General features: G+C 41.3%; 1 protein-coding gene across 4 annotated transcripts in view; it reads right to left on the reverse strand.

Moving 5' to 3' along the window:
- Nucleotides 1-12,656, reverse strand: part of GOLGB1 (golgin B1) — a 92,150-nt gene that overhangs the window by 2,779 nt on the left and 76,715 nt on the right. For all 4 annotated transcript variants that reach the window (XM_037142279.2, XM_037142278.2, XM_037142276.2 and 1 more), the window contains 4 exons: nt 11,053-11,215; nt 10,717-10,854; nt 1,115-1,258; nt 190-287 (listed from right to left, as the gene is read on the reverse strand). In XM_037142279.2, the coding sequence (XP_036998174.2) occupies nt 190-287; nt 1,115-1,258; nt 10,717-10,854; nt 11,053-11,215 (543 nt within the window). The remainder of the gene's footprint in view (nt 1-189; nt 288-1,114; nt 1,259-10,716; nt 10,855-11,052; nt 11,216-12,656) is intronic.

Consider the following 12,656-nt stretch of genomic DNA (forward strand, 5'->3'; position numbering starts at 1 on the left):
TGCTTCACAAATTTTCACACTTATTTTGTGAGGTTATAATTGTTCCTATTTAGCCCTCACATCAATTCTGTGAGGCCAATAAGATAAGATGATATTTCAGATCCATTCAGTGGTCTCCAGTTCAATCTAGATGACTATCCAATTTCTGTATACGTGACGCACGCTCCGGGCTTGAGAGCTGCTCCGCACCTTAGCTGAGGCTGCCTCAGTTCTTCGGCATCACTCTTCCTGTGAGCTCCGTTTTTCTCCTGGGGAGCTCCTGGAGCAACGTCCATATTCAGTGGCCCCTAGAAGAAGAATAAGCTTAGCAATTCAGTGACAGGAGCGCTTAAGAAACTGTACTTGGGCAAAAGGAACACTCGCTTAACATCAAAAAGAATAAAAAATCTTGCAGAGGAATTTTTTAATAAGCAGAAAACGTGATTTATAATAAGCAGAATTATAAGCCTCTGCTTATAATTCTCTTCAGGTACAGATTTAGAAGCAAGAATCAACTCAAACAGATTAATCTCCTACATAAAACTCTCAATTAATGTTATTTGAGATTCTCATTCTGGAATCTCTCCTCTTAAAACTTTAAAGGCTTACTATTGAAGTCTGCTTTTTTCCAGTGGAGGCCTGTCGATTTTCTAGAAGGCACTATAATCACGCAAGGGCTCAACAACCCCTCCCCAACCCGTTCTCTTTCCTTCCAATGTCCCATTTACTCCCATAATAATTCTCAACCTCTCCCAACATCCACAATGCCCTCCTCACCCCTGCTGTCAACAGCTCTGCCTATTCTGTTCCCCAGGTCCAAACCTCCCTCACAGCTTTCTTATTTCTTGGAGCAACATCAAATTTTCCCCAGTTTTAGAATTCCAAAAGCTTCAATCACCACTGTTTTCCACTTGCTTTTTGATTCCTCTCCCACCACCTCACTGATCTTTTTCCTTCTAATCCCTTTCCCAGACCTTATTCCCACTCTAATTAACGCCCTTCTCTCCCCTTTCTCCCATCACACCTAATTAATCTTCGTCTGAACACGTCAGCCTCTCCAATGCCGCTCACTTACTCCTTCTCACCCACAATCAGCTCCACGACAATTTCCCCAGCCTCTCAACTTCTTACTTACCGCCTGTAGCTCTTGAACCTGCTTCTCCAAGATGGCACAGTGATTATAAAGGTCACTGTAGTGCTGCTGATTCTCACGCAGAGTCTGGTTGGTATCGCACAGCTGAATTGAAAGGGTGTTTTTCTCTTCAAGTAGCTGAGAAAACTGAAACAGAGGACAAGATAAGCACCACCCCACAGGTCTGTTTGACTATAAAGAGTAGTTAGGCTAGCTGTCCTCAGTTTTAAGGATTTAATTTTTAAAAATATTTTATTTATTTATTTTTTGAGAGAGGCTTGGAAGGGAAGGAGAAAGAGTGGGAGAGAAACATCAACGTATGGTTGCCTCTCTTGCATCCCCTGCTGGGAACTGGCCTGCAACCCAGGCATGTGCCCTGACTGGGAATCGAACCTCGATACTCTGGTTCACAGGCCTGCGCTCAATCCACTGAGCTATGCCAGCCAGGGCAGATTTAATTTTTTTTTAATGCAAGGCCTTTATTCCAATAATAGGAACAATAGCACTGTGCATTCCAACAAAGTGAGAAAACTCAGAATTTTTTGACCAAGAAAGAAAAACAATTTGGGGAAAGTAGCAGGAAACTTGATTTATAGTGTGCAGTACATTTACTGAAAATGAAAAAAAAAGGGAAGTGGAAGCCCTCAATCAACACTGTTTTCCACTTGCCTTTTAAAAAAATTAATTTCTTTATTTTTAGAGAGAGGGAAAAGGAGGGAGAAAGAGAGGGAGAGAAACATCAACGTGTGGTTGCCTCTTGCATGTCCCCAACTGGGGACCTGGCCTGCAACCCAGTCATGTGCCCTGACTGGGAATTGAACTGACGACCCTTTGGTTCACAGGCTGGCACTCAATCCACTGAGCCACACCAGCCCAGGCTCCACTTGCTTTCTGATGTAATAAGTATGTATGGAATGGCAGTAGCTTGGGTCCAAGTTGAAGTTACTAACAGATGACTATAAAGCACAGAGTTCAAGATGGCTGGAGGTAGAGCTGTCATCTAAAAATTCATACAGGAATGTTATCTGGGAAGATTCTTCAATGCTGTAGAGAGTTATGAGTCACCAAGAACATAGAATAAAAAAATATAATATGTGGTAGAAGAGTAAATCCTAATATGCTAATGTACATGTAGGGAACTACATTGGGAATAGAGACTCACAGGCATAAACATTTCAGTCACTCCAAGCAGGACTCTCCTCCGCTACATGAGTAACAGGTAGTTATTCAGTCTTCCTTGAACACGGCCAGTGTCAGCAGTGCTCACTATCTGACAAAGCAACCCAAGCCACTTTTCTGATGTCAGAAACAGAAAACTATTTTTTAAATATATTTTATTGATTATGCCATTACAGTTGTCCCATTTCCTCCCCCCCTTCATTCCCCTCCACCCTGCACACCTCCTCCAGCCCACATCCCCCCCCCCCTTTAGTTCATGTCCATGGGTTGTAAGTTCTTTAGCTTCTACATTTCCCATACTAATACCGGACAAAAATGTACTCTTTGGAGCTTCTACCTATTGATTTGGATTTGGTCCTAAGTTTAGTTATTATTAACATCCGGTCCATTAACAGCCATAGAGATGCCTCTCTGAAGTACCTACTGTAGGAACACACACTTTGTATAAAAGGAAACTGGTGGACCTGGCTGATGCTCAGTCTTTTCCTGAGTACTCCTTTTTGTGAGTATTTTGGGTTAATGTTTGAATAAAAAAGCTGAATCAATGTTCAGAGTAAAAAAGATAACACTTTTCTAAAGATTCTATGATGATCACTAAGGACATTTGATGCATAAGAAAAATTAGAACAACAAGTCCACATGGTATAAGAAAAATATCTGCAGGCCACAATGAAAAACAGGACAAAGTTACCTCTGAAGAGCAATGTTCAGTTGACAAACCACTTTCAAAAGCATTACCTTATTTGAGGGAGAAAGAGGAAGAATTTCTGTCCCCATTTATAAATGACGAACAGAAAAAGAGATGGGTGGTGACTTGCCTAATGTTATGTGGCAGACCAGGACTCAAGTACGTTCTTGATTCCAAGCCTAGAGCTCTATCTACCACCTGGAGGTGCTCCAACTGGGAGTTCAGGAAGGAAAGTTAAGCAGGTTATGGGTTTTCGTTGGGGAATGTGGCAGTTAGTAAAGGAAAGGACACACTAATTTGAAGACAGAGGTAGCTTGGTACAATGGCAACTAATGGGTTCTGAGACAGGGTGGAACATGATCCTCTCCTAATGTAGGAGAAAATTAGTTTTCCTGGCCACAGCAAACAGACCATACCAAAAAACAGACAACCAAACAAAAACAAGAAAAAAACAAACCCCAAACAGAAACAAACAAAACTCCTCAGAGCTGAAAAAAATCCTAACATTCTTTTCTTTGGCATATCTAGAAGAGAAAGGACAGACTTGTAAAACTCACTGGAAGGACAAGCCCCCCTAATTGGAGAAGTCTAATTACTTATAGTAAGTTACCCTCATGTAAACCACTTCTACAATGTTTATATTTTTCTCTCTAGGACAGATATAGATCCTTGTCGTTTAGGCACTGGCAAACTACTGCCTTTTGTGAATTAGGTTTTATTGGAACACAACCACCCCATTTGTCTGTGCATCGTCTGTGGCTGCATCGTTTGTGCTACAACTGCAGAGCTGAGTAGTTGTAACAGAGACGGGATGGCCTACAAACCTAGAATATACACTATCTGGGTTTGTAAGGAGAAATTTGCTGATTTCTGCTATAGCTCATAAGCAAATATATTTTACCATGTCTATACTTGTAAAAATGGAGGCTAGCATATAGGACAGGAGGGAGCAATCTAGACATGAGAATTATTCCTCTCATGTTTTCAAGTTTGCATTACATACAAACACTCAACCATGCTGGTACAAATACATATAAAGTCTGAGCACCCATGCAAAGATTTAGGGCAATGGCTTACAGTGGAGCCTTTCTATGCTGACAGCCCACCTACTACAATCCCTACCTAGAGCCCAAGAAGCAATTCTTCCAGTTATCTAGGACCCACTTAGAGTGAGGCTCTAAGCTCACTGGAATGTAAGCTCCATGAGGGGTTATATATATATATATATCCTCAATAATTGCATATGGCCAGGCTCACAGAAGGCAAATTACAGTTATTTGATTGATGAAAAAAAGTGAATGAATTATGCTAGGGATAAAGATACCTTTCTTATAGCTCAGTCCTAAAAAACTCTTTCTTACCCCGAATGACAGTGACCCAAAGCAATGTTTCTCATACTTTAGGTGGTATGTGGAGTATATCTCAAACAAGCTGTTAAAGAAAACATAACTTTGGTATAATGCTGAAACCAGTCCATAAGTAACTGAAGCTAAAGTTTCTCAAAACAGATATACTCTTTATTACATAATATATATTTTTCAATCTCTTTTATTTTACTTTGTTAAAAACACTATTTGTACTGTTTATAATAGCCCCAAAATGGAAAAACCAAAAAATTCTTTAACAAATAGGATAATTATGGTATATGCCTAAAGCGCAATACTAAACAACGTAAGAATTGAAAAATCATACTATCACCCAACAACAGGGATGAATGTTACAAACTAATGAAGCAACACAGAAAAGATGACATGACTCCAGTTACACGTACTTCTACAGGGGCGGCAGTGAACAGAAGAAGACACAAGGGACTTCTGGTCAAGATGGAGGCATACGGAGACACGCTTCGCCTCCTCTTGCAACCATCAGAAAACTGAGCTGTATGGAATTCCAACAATCAAGGATTTAAAGAAGACACTTTCATCTAGATGGGTATGAGGGGCGGACTCACAGGGACGAATATAGAGGTGGGGTGGTACAGAAAGGCGGTGGTGGTGTCAGCAGGGGCTGCCAAATGGACAGGAGAGATACCTTCAAGCAAGTGATCCCAGCCCCTGGGTGTAAGCCCAGGGCTCCAGCACCAGGAAGACAGATCCCCATTACCTCTGGCTACAAAAACCAGTGGGGGTTGGGGCAGTGGAAGAAGTTGCTGGATTTTTGCCACTTAAAGAGCCAGCATGGTCTTAAAACATACAGAAACTCACTCACTCTGGGATTTATCACCACGGCAGCAGCTGGAACAGCACCAGTCACACACAGGAAGGGAGTAAAGTGACTGAAAATGGGGTGAGCACTGGGCAAACCTCCAGAAGCCCTGTGGCAGCGCTGTCCCACTCCAAGCCCTTCCCACGCAGCCACAAAGCAGCAAAGTGGATGCCCCGCACTGGCAATTATGTAACGCTCCGCCCCACACAATTTACAGGTACCCTGAGGCAGGTCACGCTACTAAGACAAGGAGTAAAAGTAGTTCTACCTAATACATAGAAACAAATGCAGAGTGGCTACCAAATTGAGGACATAAAGAAATCTATGGCCCAAATGAAGAAATAAAGCAAAACTCCAGAAAAAGAACTAAGCGAAACAGAGACAGCCAACCTATCAGATGCAGAGTTCAAAACACAGTGATCAGGGTGCTCAGAAAACCCACTGAGTATGGTGAAAAAAATAAAGGAAGAAATGAAGGTTACACTAAGTGAAATAAGAAAAAAATCTATAGGAAACCAACATTAAAGAGAAGGAAGATGAAATTCAAACTGACAATTTGGAACATAAGAAATAAGCATTCAACCAGAACAACAACAACAAAAAGAAATAAGAATTTTTTAAAAAGAGGAAAGGCTTAGGAACCTCTGGAACATCTCCAAACATGCCAAAATCTGAATCTTAGGGATGTCAGAAAAAGAAGAGGAAGAGCAAGAAAGTGGAAACTTATTTGAAAAAATAATGAAAGAAAACTTCCCTAATTTAGTGAAGAAAATACACATAAAAGTCCAGGAAGCCCAGAGAGTCCCAAAGAAGTGGGACCCAAAGAGGACCACACCAAGACACAAAAGCCAAAGGTTTAAAGATAAAGAGAGAAGAAGAGAGTTACCTATAAAGGAGTTCCTATAAGACTATCAGCAGATTTCTCAAAAGGAACTTTGTAAGCAACAAGGGACTGGCAACAAGTCCCTTTCAAGGTGATGGAAAGCAAGGACCTACAGCCTAGGTTACTCTATCCAAGCAAAGCTATCATTTAGAACAGAAGGGCAGCCCTGGCTGGTGTAGCTCAGTGGATTGAGCTCAGGCCTGCAAACCACACGATCGCAGTTCGATTCCCAGTCAGGGCACATGCCTGGGTTGCAGGCCGGTTCCCTGCAGGCCAGTTCCCAGCAGGGGACGCACAAAAGGCAACCATACATTGATGTTTCTCTCCCTCTCTCCTTCCCCCCTTCCCCTCTAAAGATAAATAAATAATAAAATATTTAAAAAAAAAATAGAACAGAAGGGCAGATAAAGTACTTCCCAGACAAGGTAAAGAAAGCTAAAGGAGTTCATCACCACCAAACTATTATTATAGGAAATGTTAAAGAAACATATTTAAGAAAAAGATCAAAACCATGAACATTAAATAGAAGATCAAAACCGTGAACAACAAATTCACAATTTTCAACAATTGAATGTAAAAAAAAAAGAAAGAAAAAACAACTTCCGCCAAGATGGAGGTGTAGGTGGAAGCACTGTACCTTCTCACAAAACCAAGTTTAAAAACAACAAAGTTTTAGCAATAAAAACGCAGCCAAACCACAGAAAACTAAACTATACGGAAGTCTGACAACAACGCAACCTTCATCCAAACTGGGAAGAGGGGCAGAGCCAGTAGCAGAGCGGGGTCGGGCAGGAAAGATCCACCGGACGAACTCGGGCACGCAACCCAGGCATGCTGGCAGCCGTGGGCGGATCCCAGGTGTGGAGTAGCAGGCGGACCCACTGAGGGCACAAGGTGATGGACTCACTGAGGGCTGACCACGGTCACACATTTGTGCACAGATAAGCCAGTGAATGAGCAAGTGGTGAGACAGACCGTGCAGGCCCCAGTGGCAGGAAGGAGCACAGGGGACTGCCATTGTCCTTCTCTGACCCCGCCCCCACATACAGCGTCACAAACCAGTGACCTGGGTGGCCCCGCCCAAGTGAATACCTAAGGCTCCGCTCCTCATATGTAACAGGCACTAACAGATCAAAACATGGCTCAAGAACAACTCAGAGCCTCAGAGCCCATAAATCTAAGCAATGAAGACATAGCCAAACTTTCAGATGCACAGTTCAAAACACTGGTGATCAGGATGCTCACAGAACTGGTTGATTTTAGTCACAAATCAGAGGAACATATGAAGGCTAAACTAATTGAAATGAAGGGAAATGCACAGGAAAGCAATAGTGATGGAAAGGAAACTGGGACTCAAATCAAAGGAGTGGACCAGAAAGAAGAAAAAAATGACCAAACAGAAAAGGATGAAGAAACAAGAATTCAAAAAAATGAGGAGAGGCTTAGAATCCTCCAGGACATCTTTAAACATTTCAACATCCGAATTATAGAGGTACCAGAAGGGGAAGAGGAACAGCCACCAGTGGAAACCTCATTTGAATAAATAATAAAGGAGAATTTCCCCAATCTGGCAAAGGAAATAGACTTCCAGGAAATCCAGGAAGCTCAGAGAGTCCCAAAGAAGTTGGACCCAAGAAGGAACACACCAAGGCACATCATCATTACATTAGCCAAGATTAAAATAAAAGAGAGAATTCTAGAAGCAGCAAGAGATAAGGGGACAGTCACCTACAAAGGAATTCCCATCAGACTGTCAGTTGATTTCTCAAAAGAGACCTTACAGGCAAGAAGGGGCTGGAAAGAAGTATTCCAAGTCATGAAAACCAAAGATCTACAACCAAGATTGCTCTATTCAGCAAAGCTTTCATTTAGAATGGAAGGGCAGATGAAGTGCTTCTCAGATAAGATTAAATTCAAGAAGTTCATCATCACCAAGCCCTTATTATATGAAATGTTAAAGGGACTTACCTAAGAAAAAGAAGATAAAAAAGATGAACAGTGAAAAGACAGTAAACTCACAGTTATTAACAACCACACCTAAAATAAAAGCAAACTAAGAGGACAGCGAGATCAGGAGAAGAACCATAGAAATGAAGATCACATAGAGCGTTAGCAACAGGGGAGTGGGAGAAGGAGAAGGGGGGAGAAGGTACAGAAAATAAGTAGCAGAGACAGCAGGTAGAAAATAGATAGGGGGGAGGGCAAGAATAGTATGGGAAATATAGAATCTAAAGAACTTGAGACACGTGGTCATAAACTAAAGGGGGGAATGGTGGGGGAGGGGTGTGCAGGGTGGAGGGGAATGAAGGGGGGAAACAGAACAACTCTAATGGCATAATCAATAAAATATATTTAAAAAAGAAAGAAAGAAAGAAAAAACAAACTAAGCAAACAACCAGAACAGGAACAGGATCATAGATATGGAGAACATTTGGAGGGTTATCAGCTGGGAGGGGGTGGGGAAAGGGGTAGAATGGGGTAATGGTGCAGGGATTAACAAGTATAATTGGCAGGACCAAATGGACAGAGGGGAGTTCAGAATAGCATAGAACATGGAGAAGCCAAATAACTTACATGTACAACCCACAGACATGAACTAAGTAGGGAGAATTGCTGGATGGAAGAGGGGTACCAGGTAGAGGGAGGGGAAAGGGGAAAAATTAGGACAACTGTAATAGCACACTCAATAAAATAGAATAAAAAACAGAAGTAAATAGATCCCAAACATATTCTGAAAAAATAAAAGAGGAGAAAAGGGACTTCCAGGTGTGGTATGTTCTAATTCTTGAGCTGGGCGCTGATTACACAGGTGTCTTCACTTCATGGGAACAGGCCATACTGTTTATGATTTCAATGCTTTCCTGTTTTTTACTTCAGTAAAACATTCACATTAAAATTTTTGCTACCTGCTAAAATGATTTCATTATCTACTAATAGCTCTGAAGTGCAGTTTAAAATACTGTCTTAGAAAGATAAATGCCCAGAGAGGGTCACAATCTAATTTTCAGGAGAGCAAATATAAGAGGGTTGAGATGGGATCTAGTTAATGGAAACAAATGTTACAGAGCTACGAAGGGGAGAACTTTCTAGAAACAACTGACTAGCTGAAGGGGAACTGGGTAGGAGCTTCTCTGGAGCCCCTCTAAAAACTCCCAGATAATTCTCCCAACAAAGAGTATGCAATTTTACCAATTCATTGGATCGACAAACATTTTTTTTAAATGTAAATTTCTATGCCAAAGTTACCATATTTTTCGGACTATAAGATGCATTCCCCCAACCTCCCCCCCATATTTGAGAGGAATAATGGTTGTTAATGCTGCTGTTGAGTTCTGTTTACATTTACATTGGTGAAATATCATGTTTACTTATCATGTTACTTATGTCATTAAGTATTTTACCACATTTTTTGCTTCAAAAATTTTCCCCCATTTTCCCTCTCTAAAACCTAAGTGTGTCTTATGGTCTGAAAAATATGGTAATAGTGTTATCAGTATCTGATAATTCAGTGTGAAATAGATAAATTTAACATTTAAAAAGCACCTTCTACATAAGCCAGGCACTGTGCTTTTCCATACACATTATCATAAGTTATCTCAGACCACCTCCCCCTAATGCAATAGGCAAGTTATTTAATACCACTAGGGCTTAGTCTCCTCATCTGTAAAACAGCCCACTGCTCTTTATCATTTTTGGATCACAGCAGACCCCTTGATGAACTGATGACTTATTATACACACACGTGCATTCACATGCACACACCCGTGCACACACCATACATATCATTTTTGGACAGTCACAGCTCTCCTCAAAGCCAATCTTTACACTCCAGAGTCTAATGATCTCTTAAATCCCCTCTAGTTGCAACATAAAAACCACCCAGCTGACTTCCTCTGAAGAAGGCAGAACTAGGGAAGGTGCCACTAGAGAATATTTGAATAATCAAAGAGCAACAATATCTGAATAATCAAAGAGCAACATTCATAACGGGGGAGGGGAGGGGAGGACAAAGACATGAGAAGGCACCTAAAAGAATTGTCTTTAATTTTGCCCTTGCCTTTGCTCTATATGGCAAAGTGGCCCTTCCCTACAGAAAAAGGTCCCATCTGCTCCAGCATCCTTCCCTAGAGTGCCTGGAGTGGCAAGGCTGGGGTACAGGAAAAAGCAAGCTGTCTTCTTTAGTTCCTGAACATCAGACACATAGTAAGGAGGCCTACAAACGGGCCGCCTGCTGTCTAATCACATGTGAAAGGCCACCCTCCACCTTCCTGAGACTCTTCCCTGCTGTACACTGGTGGGAAGTAGAGAGGAACTTGTTGGAGTTTTTGTGGTGTATGACCTCAATATTACTCATAAGTGATAGAGATGGGAAGATGATGCTGGGGATGCAGGCTTCCTAAAAGAGTTAGCTTTTTTACTCTTACTGAATGAATTTTTCCAATTATTTCTTAAAGACTCTCCAAAGGCGAGGAAAAGAGAATGTGACCATGTCTAGCCCTAGGGTGAGCAAGTCGGCTCTGAGAAAGGTAGAACTTCTGTACCCTAGAATATGCTACAGGTGGAGCCTGGGTTTAATCAGCTTCTACTTACCTTCTTGCTTCCAGTCATGGAAACAAGAAACTGAATTCCAGTCTAGCATTAAAGACTTACCTTGCTGTTCAGTTGCTGAATTCTTAACTCCTTCTGGTGAATTTCCTTTAGGCTGTCACTGAGCTGAGTCCTAAGAAGTTCTGTCTCATACACTAGGTTTTGTGACCCAGTTAGGGAAGCTGATGTCTCTGGGGATACCTGCCAGGATACAAACACTGATGAAATTTCCCCCTAAGATTGTTCACGCTGAATTCCTTCCCTTCAGAACTCTGCCCACTCATACAATATCGTAAGTGGCCTGCCTAATAGCGATAGATGGGCACTTAGCTTGCAGGAAGCTGATACTTCCTGGGTAATGATGATCTCTGAGTAGCAACTGGCACTGAAATTACTCACCTGTCTTTGGTACTGTACTTTGAGGGTTTCGGTCTGGGAGGAAGATCTAAATTCCCTCATAAGATTCTGCAGGTGACTAATCTGCTGATCTTTATCTGTAATAGCCATAAGGTACTGCTCCTTCATTCTTCTTTCATGAATTTCCCAGGAATTCTTTTCCATCCTAGAAAAACATGAAATAACCACAAGCAGAAATATACTCGTGAAACAAAGATGAATAATTCTATATCCACGACAGTCTCGTAGGCTGTACAGATGTAGTAAATAATGCAATCAGAGCAAAACTTAAAACAGAATTGTGCAGCATAATGATGGAGCAAAACTAAAACAAGAATTTCAACATCACTAATAATCAGGGAAATGCAAAATCAAAACACAATGAGATATTACCTGAATCAGTCAGAATGGCTTTTATAAAAAATCTTCAAGAAGATCCTTTAACACATATGATACTGGTTTGGTAGTGATGAACTCCTTTAGCTTTTCTAGTCTGGAAAAGCTCTTTATCTGTCCTTCGATTCTACAATAAATGAAAACTTTCTAGATAGAATAATCTGGGTTGCAGGCCCTTGCTTTTCATCACTTTGAAGATTTCTTGTTCATCCCTTCTGGCCTGCAAAGTTCCTTTTGAGAAATCATCCGATAGTCTTATGGGAGTTCCCTTGTTGGTAACTAACTGCTTCTTAGATTTACTCTCTCCATCTTTAACCCTCTGCATTTTAATTATGATGTATCTTGATGTGAAACTCTTTTGGTTCATCTTGTTTTGGCCTTTTTGCACTTCCTAGACTTGTATGTCTAGTTCCTTCACCAAGTTACAGAAGTTTTGTGTCATTATTTTTTCAATTGATTTTTTGCGCTCTCTCTCTTCTTCTGGCAACCCCGAGATGCAAATATTGGTACATTTGAAATTGTCCCAAAGGCTCCTTACACTATCCTCATATTTTTAGATTTTTTTCTATTTGCTGTTCTGAATTGGGTGTTTTTTGCTTTCTTATATTCCAAATTGGTGATTTCATTCTCAGCTTTATCCACTCTAGTATTGATTCCTTGTAGATTATTCTTCATTTCAATTAGTGTATCCTTCACTGCTGACTGGCTCTTTTCTATGCTCTTGAGGTTCTCACTAAGATCATTAAGCATCCTTATAACCTGTGTTTTGAACCATGTATCTAATAGTTTCCTTGCCTCCATTTCACTTTGTTCGATTTCTCTGGTTCTTTCATTTGGGCCATATTTTTGTCTCCTCATTGTGGCAGCCTCCCTCTGTTTGTTTCTAGCTATTAGGTAGAGCTGCTATGTCTCTCAGGCTTAGCGGAGTGGCTTGATGTAGTGTCCCGAAGGGTCCAGTGGCACAACCTCCCCTATCACCCAAGATGAGTACTTGAAGTGTATCCCCTGTGTGGACTGTACACCCTCTTCTTGTAGTTGAGTTTTGACTGCCATTGGCACATCAATGGGAGGGGTTTTCCCAGGCTGACGAGAATTGAGGATTGGCTATGACCTCCGATAACCAACCTTCAACCAACATAAAGAATCAGCTGTGCAGGGGCTCACCCCACAGAGTAGGACTTACTTTGGCAGGGTTCTAGTGCCCACTGAGT

The sequence above is a fragment of the Artibeus jamaicensis genome, unplaced genomic scaffold, assembly GCF_021234435.1.
Source record: "Artibeus jamaicensis isolate MK-2021 breed Jamaican fruit bat unplaced genomic scaffold, CSHL_Jam_final contig_3126, whole genome shotgun sequence".
Lineage (NCBI taxonomy): Eukaryota > Metazoa > Chordata > Mammalia > Chiroptera > Phyllostomidae > Artibeus > Artibeus jamaicensis.